This window comes from Gossypium hirsutum, chromosome A08, assembly GCF_007990345.1.
Source record: "Gossypium hirsutum isolate 1008001.06 chromosome A08, Gossypium_hirsutum_v2.1, whole genome shotgun sequence".
Classification (NCBI taxonomy): domain Eukaryota; kingdom Viridiplantae; phylum Streptophyta; class Magnoliopsida; order Malvales; family Malvaceae; genus Gossypium; species Gossypium hirsutum.
In genome coordinates this window covers 6811200-6832075 of record NC_053431.1, presented here as the reverse complement: position 1 = coordinate 6832075, position 20876 = coordinate 6811200, and the positions used below count along the sequence as shown (strand labels likewise).

General features: G+C 32.2%; 3 protein-coding genes across 6 annotated transcripts; all 3 read left to right on the top strand.

The window, feature by feature from the left end:
- Positions 1 to 3551: 3551 nt before the first annotated feature.
- On the top strand, positions 3552 to 7182 carry LOC107961561 (60S ribosomal protein L5). 3 transcript variants are annotated; one of them, XM_016897665.2, is made up of 9 exons: positions 3552 to 3755; positions 4620 to 4689; positions 4778 to 4869; positions 5147 to 5273; positions 5364 to 5443; positions 5548 to 5664; positions 6258 to 6392; positions 6521 to 6690; positions 6839 to 7182. In XM_016897665.2, exons 1-9 carry the CDS (start codon positions 3753 to 3755, stop codon positions 6948 to 6950), a joined length of 906 nt encoding a protein of 301 aa, XP_016753154.1. In that variant the 5' UTR covers positions 3552 to 3752; the 3' UTR covers positions 6951 to 7182. The 3 variants fall into 3 exon arrangements, with proteins under 3 accessions (XP_016753154.1, XP_016753153.1, XP_040931685.1); XM_016897664.2 differs by having other exon boundaries at positions 3558 to 3755; positions 6476 to 6690; XM_041075751.1 differs by lacking the exons at positions 3552 to 3755; positions 4620 to 4689; positions 5147 to 5273 and having other exon boundaries at positions 4778 to 4979; positions 5274 to 5443.
- On the top strand, positions 6968 to 11525 carry LOC107961483 (mediator of RNA polymerase II transcription subunit 19a). The gene is made up of 6 exons (XM_041075911.1): positions 6968 to 6975; positions 7684 to 7796; positions 8056 to 8118; positions 9873 to 10162; positions 10323 to 10939; positions 11054 to 11525. Exons 1-5 carry the CDS (start codon positions 6968 to 6970, stop codon positions 10584 to 10586), a joined length of 738 nt encoding a protein of 245 aa, XP_040931845.1. The 3' UTR covers positions 10587 to 10939; positions 11054 to 11525.
- Positions 11526 to 13567: 2042 nt separating this feature from the next.
- LOC107961471 (rhodanese-like domain-containing protein 4A, chloroplastic) lies at positions 13568 to 15918 on the top strand. Of its 2 annotated transcripts, none has more exons than XM_016897597.2 (4): positions 13568 to 14282; positions 14372 to 14474; positions 15134 to 15367; positions 15661 to 15918. In XM_016897597.2, exons 1-4 carry the CDS (start codon positions 13651 to 13653, stop codon positions 15706 to 15708), a joined length of 1017 nt encoding a protein of 338 aa, XP_016753086.2. In that variant the 5' UTR covers positions 13568 to 13650; the 3' UTR covers positions 15709 to 15918. The 2 variants fall into 2 exon arrangements, with proteins under 2 accessions (XP_016753086.2, XP_040931684.1); XM_041075750.1 differs by having other exon boundaries at positions 13589 to 14282; positions 15134 to 15334.
- Positions 15919 to 20876: the final 4958 nt, after the last annotated feature.

Below are 20876 nucleotides of genomic sequence, written 5' to 3'. Positions count from 1 at the left end.
ATCATTGATCCAAGTTTTGATGACATTAATACCTACTTGTTGGTGTGGATGTTATTTCATATTCTTTTATTTGTATTATAGGTTAAAAATGGTATCTTAATGAGGACGAGTCATTACTTTAACTTATTTCTCAAAAAAGAGTGATAATGTTGTGTTTTATAATGTCGATGGTTTCTTATATTATGGGTTTAGTTTATGTTAGTAATTATTATACTTTTGAGAAAACTATTACTAAAAAGTTAATCGCTATTAGTGATAATGATCACCAGATAGAAGAGGTTATCATTGTTACTTTAAAAGAGTTGAAAGCCTCAATTGTTCTGCAATAAAAGTTTGATGATATTAATTGCTTGATGAGATGATTGAAGATAATTTCGTTGGCAAATAACAACTAGAGGTTGTTTCTCATGTTAGAGTCTACTAAAGACATTAATGTAGTAATAGAACAATAATAATATAATGTTAATGTTGAAGTTAAAGAAACAATCACAATTGCGAAAGAGGTAAAAGTTATTGCACCTCCAGCTGTGATAAAAAAAGCAACAAGTGAACCTATTATAAGCCCTATCGAACCATATTATTGAGTTCGATGATGTTGTACCATTAACGACTATTACTTCTAGAATGATCGAGAAAAGAATGAACATGACAATAATATTTGAACATTTTGAGGCTTAGTTGAAGTTCCTCAATAATTAGCTCAACTTCTTTAACAGAGAGAAGATTAAAGTTATTTGATACAAAATTAATTTAAAGGTTGCTGATAAATAAAAAATTTCTCCCTTTGTTATTTTATAAACGGGGGGAGAAATGTTGAGTAAGTAGGAGTTATTGGGATAGAAGTCTATGGTTAAAACATTATTCTAATCAAAGTCAAATTGAAGAAATGTAGTAAGGTTAAAACACCTTATTCTAGTCAACATCAAATAGAGGAAGTAAACTTTAGCCTTCACACTTGTAGATCCCCTGTCTTGCCACTTGTATTTATTTTAGTAAGAATTTTGGTTGCACAACTTTTAACATGTCTTAACCATTTTCTATTTGGTTTATTGTAATTGCTTTGAATAGACTTATTCTTGCTTTCTTAAAATGCATGGTAATTTTGTGGATGTATTATGAGAAGTAATATGTTTTGATTCAACATGTCCAATTTCCCATACTTTTAATTTGTATTGGGAGTGTGTTGTTTTGTTGTAACATTACGTCAATATCCAAAATGAGAAGATTGTTAATCAAATTTCGTCCGACCTTGTTGGAACGTAACTTGCAATTAACTTTTCAACAAGTGATTTCAATTTAATATTATTTATGGTTGATAACTTTTGACATGTATTATATGATGGAAATTTTAATAAAAACAAGATAATATATTTGTTAAAGAATGTTATAGTATATCAGGTTCAAGGCCCTAACGAGTTTTTTTATTCCTTATTTAAGGAGTTTTGAAATCAAGGGTTTGTTTTGTTTTTTTGCTTGATGTGTGAATTTGTTTCAACTAGAGATGTTCATGAGTTGTATTATCTGTTTAAATCCAAAGACCTATTCGAAATATGAGAGAATTTGAAATAAATATTAAGCTCAAATTTGAGCTTGAATAAAATTTTGAACCAATTTTTAATTTAAGCTCAGCATGATTTGATATTTATTTATTATATTATAAATATAATATAATATATAATCTATGTACCTATATATAAACTTGATTTACAAGTGTTGTTTTTTCCCCTTTTTATAAAAATGGTAAAATTTAAATTTAAATCCCTATGTTACCCATACCTATATATAATGGGTCACTTCCCCCTTTTTTTTCTTCTTATATTTTTGCATTATTTAGAAAAATGATAAATTTTTAATTTTCCCCCTTATGTTACACTCAATTTGAAAATCATTTAACAATAGCAAAATTTTAATTTTAGTCAATGTGCTACACTCGAATTTAAGATCTAATCTTTATACTTCAACTTTTTTATTTAATTAGGTACCTCAATTTTTGTAATGTCATTTGATTAAAATATTAATTTAACTTTTAAGAGTTGTAAACACTGTTAAAATCATTTGTTAAATTTAAATCAATTCCATTTTTTTTGTTACATGGTTATAAGTGAGTATATATATTTTTTAAATTTTAAAATATCATACTAATAGATTTAATAAAAAAATTTAATAATATTAATAATTGGATTTGAATTTTTAAAACTGAAAAATAGAGAGATAGAGAGTAATTTCCTGAAAATTCGAAGCCTAGTATATTTTAATATTTAAATATTTACTTTGTAATTTGACTTAAAAATAATTAACCAATCCGAAACGTGATAGGAATCATTCTAATATGGCATATGAAAGGAAGCTCCATCTTCTTCATGCTAACACTTGGCATACACTCACCATACTTCTTTATTTATTTATAAAAATGATTATTTTTAATTTTGGTCCTTCTAATATGCTCAATTTTCAGTTTTAATCCTTTTTATTTGAATTTCTAACATAATTTGGTTTCTATAATTTTTTTTAATGTTATTAACTAATTTAAATAGTCAATATATTTAACTTTTCAATTAAAATGTTACGTGGATAAGTATAAAATTTGAAAGTGAATTTTTAAATCCAACAAGTAGATGAATTGAATTCTTGAAAATAAAAGTAGGAGGACTAAATTCCAGATGTATGAAGTGTAGATATTTAGAGTCATAGTTGTTTGAATTGGACCAGCCGGTCAAATCAGGAACCAATCGAGGTATCGATCTAGAGAAAGACATCAGGTTGATTGATTCGTGAACCGATACAGACCAATTAAACCAGGTTAAAAAAAGATTGAACTGATTTTTTTAAAATATATATTCTTTTATTTTTATGATTTTTTAATTATTTCTTTAATCCAATCGTACAAACCAATGGCCTAGTAAGTTTAGTCACCAATCCGATTTTGAAAACTTTGCTTAGAGTATATTTTGATCTTCAAATTTTTACTCTATAAATCGATACAAACAAATAATCAACCCAATGTCTAGCATGAGCATCCTTCGCCTCCAAAAAGAGATTTTAGTAAATAATCAAATATAACACTTGGGTTAAGAGTCAAGTTGGTAATTTCTTTTATATCTCCCCCTCTCGATACCCAATAATCATATACACCCCCAAAATAAAGAGCCTTGAATATTAGAAGAAAGCACTTATACTGAACAAAATTAGGTGAATACCCAAAATTGTGATCATTTTATTTCTATCTTTCCATATATAGCCTAAAAAAATTCTTCTAAGAGTTTCAGGTCCAAAAGGGTAGACTATACTAATTTTAAATTATAAATCAATTACTTAAACTCGGAACTATCCCTAAAATCTAAACCTATTTTCAAATATATTTTAAATTTATAATTTTAATTTTTATAAAATATATAAATAATAATTTAATATATTTTTATTAAAATTTTAATATAAAAATATTAAATATATTTTTTAATGTTAAATTATAAATTACATATTTATTATAAATCTAATTTCTATGTGACATAAAACATAATAATATAGAAATAGTCAGCCTCCAAATATCTGACGGGATTCCGGGTTTGGACAGCTAACTCGGCCTTTTAACAGGCCTAGAGTGCACCACCAACCCTAGGGAAATCAACATCTAAATGAAACCAATCGTCACCGTTGATTTTTTACTATAAAACACTCCAGTAGGGTTTAGTGACAGATCTCTATTCTCTTTACTCTCTCTCAAAGCTCGGCTGCTAACCCCTGTGCTCAAAGCTATGGTAAAATCTCAATCTCCTCACAATACTTTATTATCTTTATATATTTTTCTAATTTGCTATCTTTTTTTTTGTTAATTTAGCTTCTCTTAAATCTGTTTTTGTACCGTTTTTGATGTCAGATTCCTGTTTGTTCTTCGTTCTTGATTGATTAAAATTCATAAAAAACATGAAATACTGGATGCATTTTCTTTACGACGTTACAATTTTGTTTGAGAAAAGAATCAATAGAATGAGCTAATCTCTTGTTTTCCTGTAATATATTTAACTTCAGTCTAAGCAGTGTCTTCGAGTTTTTTTTTTGTCATTTTCCTTTTTCCTGAATTATTTAGTAGAATTGACCCGAATCGAAGCAAGCATCAAGAAAGTAAAGCTGTTTATTATTATTTTTCATTGGAAAGAATTAGGAAATGTTTGGTTGTTTGTTTTGCAATTTCGTTTTTTACTTCCATAAGAGAAATGAAAATAAACGTGTTTATAGAAGATAACATTGTTTACTGATTGTTAATATTATCTCTTAAAGCTGAAAAACTATGGTGGTAAGTATTGATGTAATGTAAAATATTTGTAATTGTGAAAAGCATGGGACTTGAGTACTTAGCTTATGCTTATATTACCTTGACTAGCTATCTTTCTTTTAATTACCTACGTTTGATCTATATTTGGACATAGGAGTCAGGAAATAAATCCGCCAAGATCCCCAAAAACATGGAAAAACTTGAAAAAAATGTTGAACATACTCTCTATGACATTTACATTCGAGTCTAAATAATATAGTACTTAACAGTTTTATAGGTTTATTTGTGTTTGAAATGGTTGTCATAGATGCTTCCTCATTTTGCTGAGTTGGTTTGTTTTGTGGCCTAGCCTTACGTGAAAGCTCAAAAGTCAAAGGCATACTTCAAAAGATATCAAGTTAAGTTCAAGAGAAGACGAGGTATGATACTGATGTCTGTACCTTAAATAGTGATATGCAGATCTGTCCTTGCTTTCTTTGATGTTTTAATACTTTTTTAATCTTGTAGAGGGCAAGACTGACTACCGGGCCAGGAACCGTCTTATCAATCAGGATAAAAGCAAGTACAATACCCCAAAATATCGTTTCGTTGCAAGATTTGTATCCTAATATTGGACTGACTGTCTTCCCCCCGCCCCCACTTCGTCACTTTCATTTGGTTTATGATGTGGGTAGCAACTAGCAAGCAGCCATTTTTTATGTCAACTTCTGTGAGTAATTTGTTCTGACAGCCTGATAATTTGTTTGAGGCTACGACTTTCTGTATGCAATTATATGTGCTAACCTATATTGATTATTCTTTCATTTTTTTACATTATTCTTCGTATAAACATTTTTGGGCCGCTGGTTAACATTCCAACCTTAACACATTTATTAGACCAATAAGGATATAGTTGCACAAATTATACATGCTAGTATTTCTGGTGATATAGTTCTTGCAGCAGCTTATGCTCATGAACTTCCCCGCTATGGACTTGAAGTGGGCCTTACCAATTATGCTGCAGGTGTGTCATGTTCTTCTGTATGAATGTTCAAATGGTCTTTTTACTCCCTGGCTGAGGGTGGTATCTTACTTGATGATGCTTCAAACACAGCTTATTGTGTTGGACTCCTCTTGGCTCGCCGAACACTGAAGCAACTGGAGATGGATGCTGAGTATGAGGGAAATGTTGAGGTATGCATGTGCCATTATTTTTAAGGTTTGAAGAATTATGGGTTGTTTACACCTTTCGTTTAGATGTATGATAAGTTTGTAAATCATGTGTCATTTGCTCGCAGGCAACTGGGGAGGACTTCACTGTTGAACCAGCAGAGACCAGGAGGCCTTTCCGTGCGCTCCTTGATGTTGGTCTTATCAGAACTACTACTGGTAACCGTGTTTTTGGTGTTCTCAAGGTAAGTGGAACCCTTTCCTATTTATGGGTCCTGATTCAGGTTGTGCTCATTGGTTTTCTTTGTCCTAGTCTTATCAAAGTTGTGGAATCTTTTGATCATAACACAAATATTCTAACTTGCCTAAAGTTGGATAAATACCTGAGCCATGATTATGATACAAGAAAAATATACAAACATAACACAAATATAAGAATTTCCCTGTTAATCATCATGCTTGCTAATTGAGTTTTCAGTGCATTGATATTTCTCATCTGTATGCCTCAACATTGTTGAGGTTGAGGTGTTAATTTCTGGAAGCGAAAGAAATAGTTTGGTATGTATTTGGAACCCTAAACCCTAAACCCTATTTGTTGAGGTTAAATTTCTGGAAGCGAAAGAGAAGAGTTTTTTGTGGATGGAACAATTGTTTTGATATTATAAAATTTTGTGCAATGAGTATTTAAGCTTATCTGTTTATGGTAGCAGCTAGGCCATGCTTTTATGCCATTTATTGCTGAAGAAAACTATTCTTGGATATTATCTTTTAGCTCAACAATCTTCCATTTGCATTTTCTAATCATTCAGTTTTAATGTGTAGTCCTGTTTCATTTTAGGGTGCTCTGGATGGGGGAATTGATATTCCTCACGGTGACAAGAGGTTTGCTGGATTTAACAAGGACAGTAAGCAACTTGATCCTGAAGTTCACCGCAAATACATTTACGGTGGCCATGTTGCTGCATACATGAGGGTAAGGTTTAAAGTTTATGAAGTGGTGGTTAGAGGGGAGTGATGATGGTGTTGAAGTTCTCTCTCGTCTTAATTTGGAAACAGTTTCATATCTTGTTGTCTGCAAGTCTCACTTTGTTAAGTTGTCAGACTTTAATGGAAGATGAGCCAGAGAAGTACCAGTCTCACTTCAGTGAGTACATTAAGAGAAGCATTGAGCCTGACACCATAGAGGGAATGTACAAGAAGGTTCATACCGCCATTCGTGCAAGTCCAGAAGCAAAGAAATCCAAGAAGGCTCCTCCCAAGGAACACAAAAGGTATAAGCTTCTTTCTCTTTCTTCTTGCAATTTACTTATTAACATAGTTCAGATAGCCTATTAAATCAGGCATGACTGACCAAACTAGTTAGTTATATAATCTCGAAAGAAAACTTGATTTTATTCCCGACGTGGTTCTGCATGATAGGTACAACCTGAAGAAGCTGTCTTACGAGGAAAGGAAGGCGAAGTTGATTGATAGGTTGAAGGCTTTGAATTCAGCTGCCGGAGTTGATAATGATTCTGATGAGGATGATTGATCAAGCCGCTGAAGTTGATGCTACGGTTGAGGAAAACACTGGGTGAATTCAGCATCGGAATTTTTGTTTTTGTTCTTTTTTTTTCCTTCTAAAACTTCATCCTTTTGCTGCTAGAATTTAAGAAAAAAAAAAGACTGAAGGCTTTGCTTCTTTATTAGGTATACGAGGAACTGGCATTTTTGCCTGCTGCTTCCGTTATTTGATAGTTTAATTTTATAAGTACTATTCTATTCGTGGCTTCTAATCTTCACTCCCGGCAGATTCAAGATTAGAGCTGTTGAGACGGGTTAATCGTTTCCAGTGACTTATTCGAGGATAATCGGTAAAAACCTTGGATTCAAGTGATTTTTACCGATAGTAACAAATATCCTATTGAAGATATTAATCTAATAATATAAATGAAGGTTAAAGTATCATAAATGAAGGTAAAAGTATGTGTTTATATTAAAAATTGAATTACATTTAAAAAAAATAAAAATTGGAATTTCTTACAAAATTGTGAGCAAACTCATTGATTAAAATTTATTTGTTATTGGATTATTTTGTCTGTTATGTGGATAAAATTTTAAAAAATAAAATAAAATATTTTAAATATTAATTAATTTTTTAATTTAACGTATTAAAAAAATAGAGTAAAAAGCAGCCTTAATAGAAATTTCAGCAATCCAGCGTGATTTATTTAATTATTTGAAATTATTTTTATTCTAAAATAATTAAATAAGTGAATCCAAAGAAAATTGGAATTGACCCCGGGGGGGGGGGGAGTCACCCCACGCTCTTTGACAGCAAATAAGACACCCCGACGGACCCCCAGAGAAGCTGCGGACCCGAAGCCTGAGCCGAGAGGTATAATTTACAAACAAAAAAGTGGTCGTTAATCTTACTGCAAAACCCTGAAAAAGTACAGCTTTCGTTGCCTCCAACGTTCTTTGATCAACTGTTTCTAACCCTTCCATTCCAATCTTTTGGGCTCCCTTCATTTCATTCCTCAATTCTCAATCCTTTTCTCCTGTTTGAAATTTACTCGGTTTTGATTTTTGTTCAAATTTGTTTTTGCACTCTTTTCCCTTTTTACTGGTACTGAGGCGTGAAGACTGCTGAACAGAAGAAGAGGAACGTGCTTTGCTTTCTCGTGATCTTTTAAAGCATCTCAGCAACTTTGCTCCAAGTCCGTGGTAGTCTTGATTTCTTTCTACGTTTCTCGTGTTTCTCAGTTGATTTTTTTTTATGTTTCTCTTTCTCCTCTTACTTCTTCTTTGTTCATAGAATTAGTTATAGTTTAGCTTTATTTTTCTTGGAAATTTATGAAACAAAGAAGATTCCTGGGGTAAATTTATTCATAGAATTACTTATAGTTCCACAACCATTTGACCTTTTGTTTTGAACTGAAATGGTTATCATGTAAACGACCTGGCCTTTATCAGTTTTACTTCACAGTTGACATATTTAATCCACAACTGTGAATTGTGTCAATCATTAAATTATTGAAGTATGAGAAGAGCTTCAGAGGGGCTGGATCTCATTCTTGTTCATTCAAACGACACTAGTTGTTTGGTAAGTAGAAGGTTTCCTAGATTTGCCCAACCTGTGTCCAAAATCGGCCTTCTGATGATATTCTTGACCAACTCCACCTTAAAGTGGTCAGTTTGGAGATTCCTTTTACTTAGCAGTTCTATCCTACACAGCTACCCTTAGACATGCACAACACCCTTACACTGACCCATCTTTATCTTGCAATCTTTATACAAATTTACACATTTGAGAACGAAGATTTGGCTGCCTCTGTGCCCTCTTCCATGGATTTCCTTCCCCATCAGATCTGTATTAGTTGAAGATAATGGTGGCTGGGAATGGCATATATGCTGTGGCAAAAGTTTTCAGCATTTGGTACTAATGATACATTTGTTCCGAGTACAAATGAAATTAAGGAAGATAATGATAGAGGAATTAATTGCTACGTTAGAGAAATCTATTTGAGGTGAAAATCAGCTATAGAACCTAAAAGTTGCAAGATGCTACTTTTGCACACATGTGAGAGAAGGGGAACAAATTAAAAAATATATGGACTTACCAGACATGGATGCATTTGAATTCTAAAATGGTAGAATAGCATTGTTGTGCTATAGTATAGGCTTTTACGTTAATCAGGATCTCTTTAAATCTTGTTTACCTCTATGGTTATCTTTTACTTGATATTCATGGATGCTTCCCCTGACTTTGGCTACAAAATTACAGCTATGATGTTAAATGTTTCATGAATCATTAACTCATGGATTCGGAAGGCCAGAAATTTGGAAGAGGTACCATATCTTTAGCATGTGGTTTGTAGTTTTACTCTGTTATTCACATTGCATTTTTTGGTTGATGCTGGGTTTGCTATTAGGTTCTTACCTATTATTGTACTCTTCAGTCTTCACTGTCAGAGTTTGTAGACTATATGTTTTTTTTTTCCATAAGACAATAATGGTTAATGATATTTCTTTGATATCAGTCGGGATCATTATGATACGTCACCATCATTCCCTATTTTATATTACGTCTGTGTAAAATATCTGAAAGTTATGCATGATGGTTATTTTGCTTGGTTATATTTTTTCATCAGTCATATATTGTATGCATGTAGCACATGTTTCTTGTAAATATTTTTTTAACTCGAAAACTATCCACTATCTGTTACTTGCTAACTAAGTTACTCAAATGATGCGAAAATCACACATGATGTATGTTGCTTATAGTATTACTCACAGAAAAGTTTAGATTCCTTGACACTATTCTGGTTTAGTATAACATGAAAATCTTGGATTGATGATTTGAGGGTTAGTTGACTAAAATTTCATGTAAAGTTAATTGGTATTGGATATTCTTCTTCTTCTTCTTCTTCTTCTTATTACTATTATTATTAACTGACAAGATAAAGTTTAGGGCCAAGGGAGCTTAGTGGTGCTGTTGATCTTGTAAGTCGGTATAACTTGCTGGTTCACCATGACTTCTTCTGCAAGAAACATCTTCCGATGTCCATCTTAGACACTCACTATCTTCATACTGTGGTGGGAGGTACTGAAATTAGAAAAGGAGAAGGAATGCTGTTGGGCCAGCTTATTCAGAATACATCGTATAACAGAGAAACTAATGTCCACTTGCAGCCATTTGACCTGGATATTCTTACGGATGCTTTCGACCTGAGAGAAACCACTCCTGTTGAATTGCCTGAGGTAAGAAATTTTCTTCTTTGAGATTAGCTTTATTTAAGTTTCCCATTGATTATTGAGTCGGTAAAAAATTCATGCTCATACATGTTCTCGTATTGACAAAAATTTTCTTTGTTAGTCATGACTTCATTTGAAGTTCTTAACTAGTTTGTTCTTTTGGTAGAATGAAAAAGGGGTTCCTACAATTTTTGGGAAATCAAAGGGTGAAGCCAAAGACAAAGACAAAGACAAAGAAAAAGAGAAGAAGCATAAAAAGCGCAAAGATAGAGAAAAGGATAAGAATAAAGAGAATAAGAAGCTCAAGCACCGCCATAAAGATAAAGATAAGGAAACAAAGAAGGATAGAAGTAGCATCATGATTCATTCAAAAAAGCACCATGAAAAAAAGGGTTGGAAGTTTGTTACCTCCTTTGAAGCTATTGCTTGATCAGGTCTTTTGGCCTCAAGTATTGTGGAAGGATTGTTAAGCTCATGGATATAAAAGTTTATGATGCTGTGCAAGGACGCAAAATCAGCCAGCTAATTTATCAGTTATTTGTTGAAGAATGACATTGTTTCTTTGAAGTTATGCATGAAGCATTTGCTTTCGACCATTAAAAATAAAATTTTCTGTTGCCAGTAATAAACTGGTATCTGCTGTTTCCCTGCACAAGTTTGCCAACTGATTTGTCATCATGAATGTCAAGAAATAATCCCTCTTTTTAAAATTAAGTTAATTTCAGAAAAGGAGGCATGATGGAGATGAAGATCTTAATGATGTCCAGAAACACAAAAAAGAAGGTATTGCATATTATTCCAGATTTGCTCTATTTTTGTTGCATTATGTGGATCATCTTTTATATTTTTGATATTTTGGTATTAACATTATATACTTCATTCTTCTCTTTCACTCAGGAAAATCAAGGTACAATGAAGAAATAATTGTGATCACTCAATATTTTCATGTAAATGGTGCATTAGAACTAGACTGTTTGCTGCATTAGGTTTTTAGTAAACGTTTTTAAAAATGTCAAAAAGTATAACTTTCAAGGTAATTCTATTTGAAGCTGAGAAACTAGCTTCCATTGAATATTTGTTTTCTACTTTTCAGTCAAACCTGTGTCATAAGGGAAGCAATATTCTGGATCTGCTAAATTAGTATTTTCGAGATGATACCAGACGATCATGTGGCTGAAAAGATTGTGGAATGGCGTTCTTTTGACTTCTCATAGAGTTTGTTGCATAGTTAATAAATTGCATACTTCAAGTATTCACAATTTCTAGTTTTGGGGACTATGATTCCACAGAGTAGGAGAAAGACTGTTGTATTATCAAAACAAATGTTTTCTCTTAGTCTTGAATTGGTATGAACACTGACTATTTTGAATTTTGATCCCCTTTTGACTATTCATTATGTGATCTATTATGGGGTTGGGGTAGGGTTGAGAAGGGTGATTACATGGCAGTTAGGTCTCAAGGGTGTGTGTGTGCATATATATTACGGGGCCAGAACTTTAGTCTGGCAATCCTTGCGGCTTTAGGTGATTCTTTTGATTTAAATCCGCCTAAGTCAGCCTATCTCTCAAAAATTAAAATTCTTCAAGGGATATTCTCTAAGGCACTAGAATGAAGCAAAAGCAAACTCAAAAGATAAATGAACTCAAATCGAACCAAATTGAGCTTTCTCAGATCTAATGATACAATTTAAATTACATTGATGGTTAAGACTTGCTTATCTACAAGATGAGAGTCTTAAGAGATTTAAACTTCATACAATCTTATCTCTTTGGATTTACAATATTTGTCATAGTAACTCTAGTTTTACTGGAGTGCTTCGTAAGGCCATTAAGGCTTCAAGTAGATGTGGTTTTTCATTTGTTTCACGAATCGAGGCAATCCAAGTTGGTTAAATGAGTTTGATTTAATTAGCTGGCCTCTATGAGACATTCTAAAGATGTCCTTATTGCATCATTGGAATGACACTGATCTAAGTCGTCTTGAAATTGCCACGACACCTCGATTGATTCCCAACCATTCTCTTTGTTGGTAGTTTTGCCCCTCGAAACATTTGTCTTGACTTATGTTTCTGTCGTCGTCTAACTCGAATTGTTTCCCTCCTTTGTACATCTCGTTTGTAGGAGCCCACCACTCTTACTTGCTCCTATTGTGACTTGCCTCACATTGAACATTGGGTAAACCTTGAGCATTGTTGCTAACTCTGGTTTGTAAACCCTTCGGCATACCCACTTCAGAATTCTGAAAGGGCCTATGCATCTTTGTTAAGCCCATGAGTCATAATGTAAAACACTAGGAAAGTGTTTGAGATATACTTTACTCGTAGCATTTAATCGATTTAATTGCCCAGTTTGCATCACTGCTTTTCTCACAAGGTTTGGTTTACAACTCACCTCTCTCATAGGTGGTAGCCCCACCGATAACTCAACATGCTTCACATTGGTTTGCCACAACTCTGGCATTTTCGAGGAGGGGGGCGAGGGGGGGTCTTTGTAGCCCTCCAATCTAATAAGTTAATGTTATTTCCACAATGAACATCTTCAGCTAGTTGGATTACTGACGATGCCTTTGTTCCATCTTTTTTATCACAACTCATCGGTATAACATATTTTCGTTGACGAGTATCCAAGATACATTTGCAATCGGCAAAAGGAACCCAAGTCAAGGTTCTTCATTTTTTCTCTTCATCAGGGTAATCTCAATAATTTTTTTCTCCCTTCCTGTTAAGATAGATATATATATAGCCTATTGGTGCTAGTAAAGAAAAAGTTGGGACCAATTTTTTTTAAACACTAGTGTCGGCATAGGGATGGCTGGCACAAAAAAGAAATTCTAACAAATCCTTAGGTGCCGAGATGGGGAAGGCCGAAAAAAAAGAATTTAATTTTTTTACCTGGGTCCTGGCCATGGGAAACACGAGACCAATTTTTTTTTCTGACACAGGTGCCTCCCACCACAGTGCCGACACAAAAAATTACTAATTTTTTTTTCAATTTCTTTAGGTAGTGCCAGCCACGTGGACGTTGGCACTTAATAAAAAATTTTTTAACCGAAAAATATTCGTATCTTTCAAAAGGTATACAGAAATACGCATACGAGTGTCGGCCATTGCAAAGTCGGCACCAAAAAAATTATTTTTAAACCTCGATCCAATCAGCAGGTAATGATTGCAGGTTGATTGAGTTGGTTGCTGGCACCGCTCGACACTCCAGCTTTTAGATTATTTCCGTCATAATATTTTTTCAGGTTGGGTCATTTTTATAAATATTTATTTTTTTAGTTTAATTGTGTAAAAAAGCTTTATTATAATGTTACCAAAATTATCAAGTTCCATTTGGGCCTTGGAAAGAAATTAAGGCTCAAACACAGCAGATCTGTATTAAGCCTTCAATAGAATTTGGTGAAACCAAAACCATGCCAGCTAGATTCCATGTCAGCCCAGTCATTTCCATTCTTATCATCTTTACTCTCTTGTGTTTTTTCCTCGACAGTCATTAATGGAGTCCTTTTCCATCATCCTTTCATCTTCTCCACCCTTCCAAAATCACCCCAAAACCCTCAAATCAATTTCTTCAAACTCTATTTCTCGACAACCCAAATCTCCCACCATTAAACTACCCTCTCACAACCCTCTCTCGATCCTTCAAAACTCCCCTATTTTACAAACTGTAGCCAAAACCCATGTTTCTTTTACCTTATTTAACCTCTTTACTTCTTTCCGTTGTCTTGCCGTCTCTGACACAGTTATATCCTCTCCCGAGCCTGGCAAAGTAAACCTTGAAGCAGTGTTGGTCTCGGTTGATGAGTTTTTTAACAAGAATCCATTTTTTGTTGCTGGATGCACTTTCATTTGGCTTGTTGTTGTGCCTTTAACTAAACAGTACTTGAGTAAATGTAAGTTCATACCCGCCATTGATGCATTTAGGAAACTTCGTGATGACCCAAGTGCACAGCTTTTGGATATTAGAAAGAAAAAGACTCTGGCTTCTTTGGCCTCCCCAAATTTGAGTTTCCTCAACAAGGACACGGTTCAACTTCAGTTTACTGCTGAAAATGAAGATGGGTTCGTGAAGAAAGTCCTGGAGAAGTTTCCAAACCCTGCAAATACTGTTATTTGTGTTCTTGACAAGTAAGCCTTTGGGATTTACTTTAATTGCTTTGTTTGTAATAGAACCATTTCATAACTGCATCTTTGTTTCCTCTTATTGTGTAAGGCAGTTTTGATGGGAATTCCTTGAAAGCAGCTGAGTTATTGTATAAGAAGGGGTTTAAGGAGGCTTATGCAATCAGGGATGGAGTCATGGGCAAGAAAGGATGGCTGGTAAGTCTGTTTGTTTCTTAGTAAATGGCTGAATCAAAGAGTTCATGGATTCTTTTTAGTAAAGCTCTGTTTTGAATACATTTTGTACTTCTGAGGACAGTAATTCAGTTTCATTTTTATGTTTCTAGTTTGGTTTCTTTTAAGCAATTTTCCTTCTTTCTAAATCATGTTTTTGAGTACATGTTTGTTTTATTCTTGTATCTTTTTTGGTAGATTTAGCAATTGATCTAATTAGATTAGTATTGACCTTTGGCTAATAGAGAACTTGAAACAAAACATCACCTGAATATGAGGTTTTTTGTTGATAGACTGAAGTACTTTGGATTTAAAATCTCATTCCTTTTATTGCTTTCTTTGTTTGCCTTCATTCTCATGTCTAAAATTGACCAATTGTTCCTTAGAGCCGTGTACGAGTGTCAAGTATGAGTATGTGTTCAACACGAGAGTATATTCAGATATGTGATGGTCACAAATACTTAGAAAAAATGAGGCCAGCAACATAGGTTCCTTTAGTTTATATCTCATTTATACTTTAAATATGTATACGTATATATGTTACCTGAACTCTTATTTTTTACTAAAATATCTGCGTTTACTTGTGTTAGGTTAACATGATAGAATATGGATTGCATGTGTTATGGTTTTTTGGTTTCATGCAGGCAATACAGGAGACCCTTTTGCCACCTTCTGTACATATTACAAGTAAGAAGAAGAAGGTCAAAATTTCTAGAGGGTTCGGAGTAAATGGAGCAGTTGATCAAGTTGAGAATAAGAAAGAGGGTTCCCCTTATACAAATGCTCCCATATTAGAAAGTCAAACCATGGATCATGAACTTACTGAATCTATGCCACATGCAAAAGTTGGTTCCCACTCCTCTTCTCCTTACCCTAATGTATGACTTCTCTCTTTTCTTATACATTATGTTGCTCCGAATCTTTATTTTTCTTTGCATATTCGAATACGAGTACGGGAAGAACGTTTAAAAATATGAACATATTCATGTCGGACACTCACCTATTCGCTTCTCCTTACCCTAATGCGATATGACATTTTAACAATCCCTTGAATACATAGAAAAGAAATGAACATTTTCATTTGAGGTCCAATTCAAAGACTAATTTACATGTTAAATCCTTTAAATTACATGAATGAATTTTACTGAAACTCACCCTCTTTTCTATGTAGTACCCGGATCTGAAGCCACCATCTTCACCAACTCCATCAAAACCATGAGAATGATAAGCTGTCTGTGAGTATCTCTGCCAGTGGTCACATGCACTCATCATTATCCATTGCTGAAGATCATTCCACTTTTGGAAAGCATACTTTTCATTTTTGTAATTACCCATATAATTTAAGTTCTATGTTTCTTAAAGAAACATTCTCAATTTTATGTTATATTATGTCAAATAAATACAATTTGAGGATCAGAGTTAAACACAATAGAGCCAAGTTACTTTTCATATAAAATTCCATCCATGCAAGTTTTACATGTTTATTTCCATGATAGATAGATTAATAGATATAGGTGTAAATTATGTCACAGGTGAAAACAAATTAATGTAACAAAATATATTTATAAAAAAAATTATATTATAACCAAATGAAGTTGTGAATCGAATGGTAAAGTTAAAAGTTTTAATCCAATTATAGTCTTGTTTTATTAAAAACATGAAAAGACAAAAATAACTTCATACAAGTATTGTTGCTTTGTATATAAAAATAGTATTTTTGTAATTTTTCAATCAAGTTAGTGCAATTCAATTAGGGATGCAAATATTGAAAGCAATAAGATTCACATATGTGACAATGAAGTCCTGCATGTAATATCATATCTTCAATGGCTTTACTCTTGTGTAGGAGTGAGTAAAATCTGATTTGATTTGAAAAATTCGATAAAAAATTTAATTTTTAAATTAAATAGTTCGAGTTATTCGGATCAATTTGAATAAACAATCAAAATTTTTGGTTTAACTTGAATATGAAGTAAACAACTCGAGTTATCCAAAAATTTGAATAAGAAAAGACAAAATTATTTCGTTTTGATAAATGTTTACCTTTTCTAAAGTTTTAAGTCAAAACTATTAAGTTAAAATGTAAAATTACGTCATTTTGATAAATGTTTACCCATTAAGTTAAAAGACAAAGCCATTATATTGTTTATGTAGTTAAATAATCTTGTACGCCATCTACTAGTTAAATAACTGGTCCATGTAAACGCAACATTGAGTATAAATAATAGGATTCGTAAACTTGACTTGAAATTTTTTTACTTGATTCGATTCGAAAAAATTTCAAATTGAGTTTAGTTGGTAAAATAAGATTCATCAACTCGACTAACTTGAAATTTTTTAAATCGATTCGACTCAACTCGATCGAATATTCACCCCTACTCTTGTATCTTCGATGATGATGGGTTCACAATGAGGCAAAATATCAAATTCACTCAAAGACCTAATATCATCCATTCTATGAAAAGCCAACTATTTACGACCTTACCATATAATATTTTCAAAAATCAACATCTTGATGATGTTGCTTGAACAAAATTCTCTTGATGAACTTGGGGGTCCTCTCACTATCTCACCACTTCCTACCTGCAAAAGGAGTTAAAAAGACTATTATCCGAAGAATTTCGAGTTGACTGAGAGAATCTTGGCAAATGACTATCTTAATCTATATTTACTTAAATTTGAGTACGTGTCTGAATAAGATATGTCTCAAGAGGCCACAGACAATTTGCACAAGTATTGTAACTTAGCATGTGCAGTGTTCAAGCTTAATGAATCTAATAAGAGTATGGAAGATACTTAACAAAAAGACTGTGTTGAAACAAGTAAAATTTAATGACAAGCAAGTTAACAAGGCAGTTCATATGTGCTTCAAAGCTTATCAAGAGAATCCATGTACTTATCTACCAATGGAAGGCCCCCACTCATTTATTTTTCGATATAAAAAAAAATCTCAAACATGATTTTGATTTTTTTATTATGGTTAAATTTAAGATTTAATTTTTATATTTTAATTTTTAATATAATTTAATCTTTATATTTTATAATATAATTAGTTAATTTAAATAGTTAATGACGCTAACTACTCTCTTAAAACTTTTGGATTGATTTTAAAAAAAAATATTACCAAAATTTTCAAGGGTATTAAATATTTGGACTCACTTATTTTTTTTTCTTTTTCTTAGTATTATAAGATAATAGTAAAATTTTAATTTTAATTTTTATTATGATCATATTTAATATTTAATCTTTATATTTTAATTTAATATAATTTAAATCTCTATTTTTATAATAACATCAGTTAATCCAAATAATTAATATCTTTAGATGTTATTGCTATTTTATTATTTTCCAATCACAACTAGTCCATCAATGTTTTTTTTTCTTTATGAAATAAGTGTCAACGTTTGGAGCCATATTCTATAATAATCTTTTGACTGGTGAGGGCATTAATATACAATTTAATATACTCATATTTTTATATCAAACCAACTTTATTTTGCATTATGTTTTGGTTGTTTTCTTTGGGGTTTAATTCATTAACAATAATTATAAAAAAATTAATAAATCATACAATTGGGCTAAATACTATATCACTGCATGCAAGGTAAATGTTCTCACTAGGCAAGTTCTAGTTTAAGTTCAACACATATTTGCAAATTGGATTCAATTATACTCAGATGGAGCAGTAAAAGAAGATTCTGGTATTGCTTCGATCGGGGAATAATTCGTGACAGATATGCCAGATGGATTCTTGGGTTTAACTGGTTGGTGGGCATTTGTTCCGTTTTAGATGCTGAACTATGGGGCATTTGTAACACCCCTAATCCGTATCCGCTGCCAGAACAGGGTTTCGGAGCATTACTACCATTTACAGATCACTAAAAAAAAATTTAAATGCTTACCGATTCAATGCATCATATAAATAAATATATTACCATTCAATCAACAGTTTGACACTTGTATAAGCATCAAACAGCAACATTGTTAGTATACTTGCACATATCTCATATAAATTCAACATTGATATATCTATTTTCTCGACATATCGCACTTGAGTTTAATAATAGTCTCAACTTACATAATTTCCTTGTATCAACATATCAAAGATAATCATATATGTACATGTCATGAAACATATCATGCTCTTACCGTTTCTTCATAAGCATATATCATTCATTTCATTATATCAATATTTCATGCTCCATCATTTCCATATATTTTATGTATATTTATTCCGGTAATAACTTATATCAAACTTAACATAAATTATATTCCATGTACTTATACTTATTTCGTTTATCTATCTTCATAATTATTTCATATAACCATTCGTCATCTGATACATATTACCTGAATATCAATTGTTCAACAGATGTTAGAGCGTCTCCCATCCACGGTCTTATTTATCTTTGACATGATGCCATAGTGTCTTTCAACTATGGTCTTACTCATTTTCTGTCATGTTGCCATGGTATCTTTCAACCATGGTCTTGTTCATTTCATATCACGTTGCCATGGTATCTTTCAACCATGGTCTTACACATTTCATATCAGGCTGCCATGATATCTTTCAACCATGGTCTTACACATTTCATATCAGAGAGCACACTCCCGTGAACCTCATCCTTATAGTGGGATTACCAGTCCAGGCTAAATCCCCTGTAATATAAACTCATAGAGTATTGTCGGGATTACCTGTCCAGGCTAAATCCCCTGCAACGACAATTACTCTAATGAGCTTGGATCTGAATTACCAGTCCAGGCTAAATTCAGACCCTAATTCGGATTACCCGTCCGGCCTAAATCCATTTTACACATATTCTTCGGGAGGGCTATATCAGGATAGGATCACCCGTCCGGGCTAGATCCTTTTTACCCTCAATTCCTTTTCAGAGATCCATCGAATTTTCCTTTCATTCAAACGTGATTTCTTCCCATTTTATAAAATATATCAATGTTTCATAAATTTCCATATAATGAACATTCAAATCATATTCATATAAAAAACATGCATTTCAAGCATTTAAGAATATAATTCAAGTTACACGAACTTACCTCATTGCTTGTTTGTGTTTATAATTTCATTAATCCGATATTTTTTCTTTTTCCACGATCAAGTCTCATATTTGAGTCGTCCGGATCTTTATAAATAAATTTGATCATCATTTTCATTCATTTCATCTTCTAATGCATTTAATTAATTCTCTAGGCAAAATTACCATTTTACCCCTAAACTTTTAATTAATGACGATTTCGTCCTTAGGGTCAGGAAAATAAAATTCTTGCAATTTAATCCTTATTTCCAGCTATTATTCTCATATATATTGATAACAGTCCATGAATTCTATAAAATATCAGAATTTTCCATAATTTCAACACTTTTCAATTTAATCCCTAAAACATGTTTTCCCCCGATCTTGAACTAAATTAATAATTTCATTCAATTTTGTAATTTAAATAATAAAATAATCCATTTCATGCAATTTGGTCATTTCTGACATTTTTACAAAATTACCCATAAAGTTTTACTTTTATTCAATTTAGTCCCTAAGCCTAAAATATGCAAATTAGCCATGCTTAATGAATATTCATATATGTTTTCCTCCTCCTCCTCTCCATTCCACATCCTTGATGTATGTAGCACACTTGTAAGTAACATTATCTATAATCTTTATTATTTACTTTTATAAATATTCAAGCTGTCCATCTATGTCATAGTCACTAAATTATTTATATCTGGAGCTATAGGACTCCAAATTAAGATTCGTTAATTTTCCCTGAAACTAGACTCGTATATATTCTTACAGTAAAATTTTCAGAATTTTTGGTTTAGTCAATAAGTACAGTTTATTCTTTAAAGTTACCCCTATTCTGCTGTCTGACAGTTGTGACCCTTCTTCACTAAAAATTAACTATCTCCTTGTACAGAATTCGAATGATGTTCATATTTGTTTCTATTGAAAATAGACTCATTCAGGATTCTAAACATAAAATTTAAGCCTCTATTATTTTTATCCAATTTTTTTTATGATTTTACAAATTCAGAACAGGGGAACCCAAAATCATTCTGACCTTGTCTCACAAAATTCATCATATCTCATGATTTAGAATTCCATTCTTACATAATTTCTTCTATAAGAAACTACACTTAATAAGCTTTAATTTAATATTTTATTCATCCTATAATTATATATCTACAATTTTTTATGATTTTTCAAAGTTAGACTACTGCTACTGTCCAAAACTGTTTTAGTACAAGATATTAATTACCATGTTATAACATCCTTATTTTCTTTTTTTACACCATTTCTCATCACTTTCTCTTATTTTTTTCTTCACTAACATATCAAGAACATAGGAACTTATGTAAGAAAACTCTACTATAAC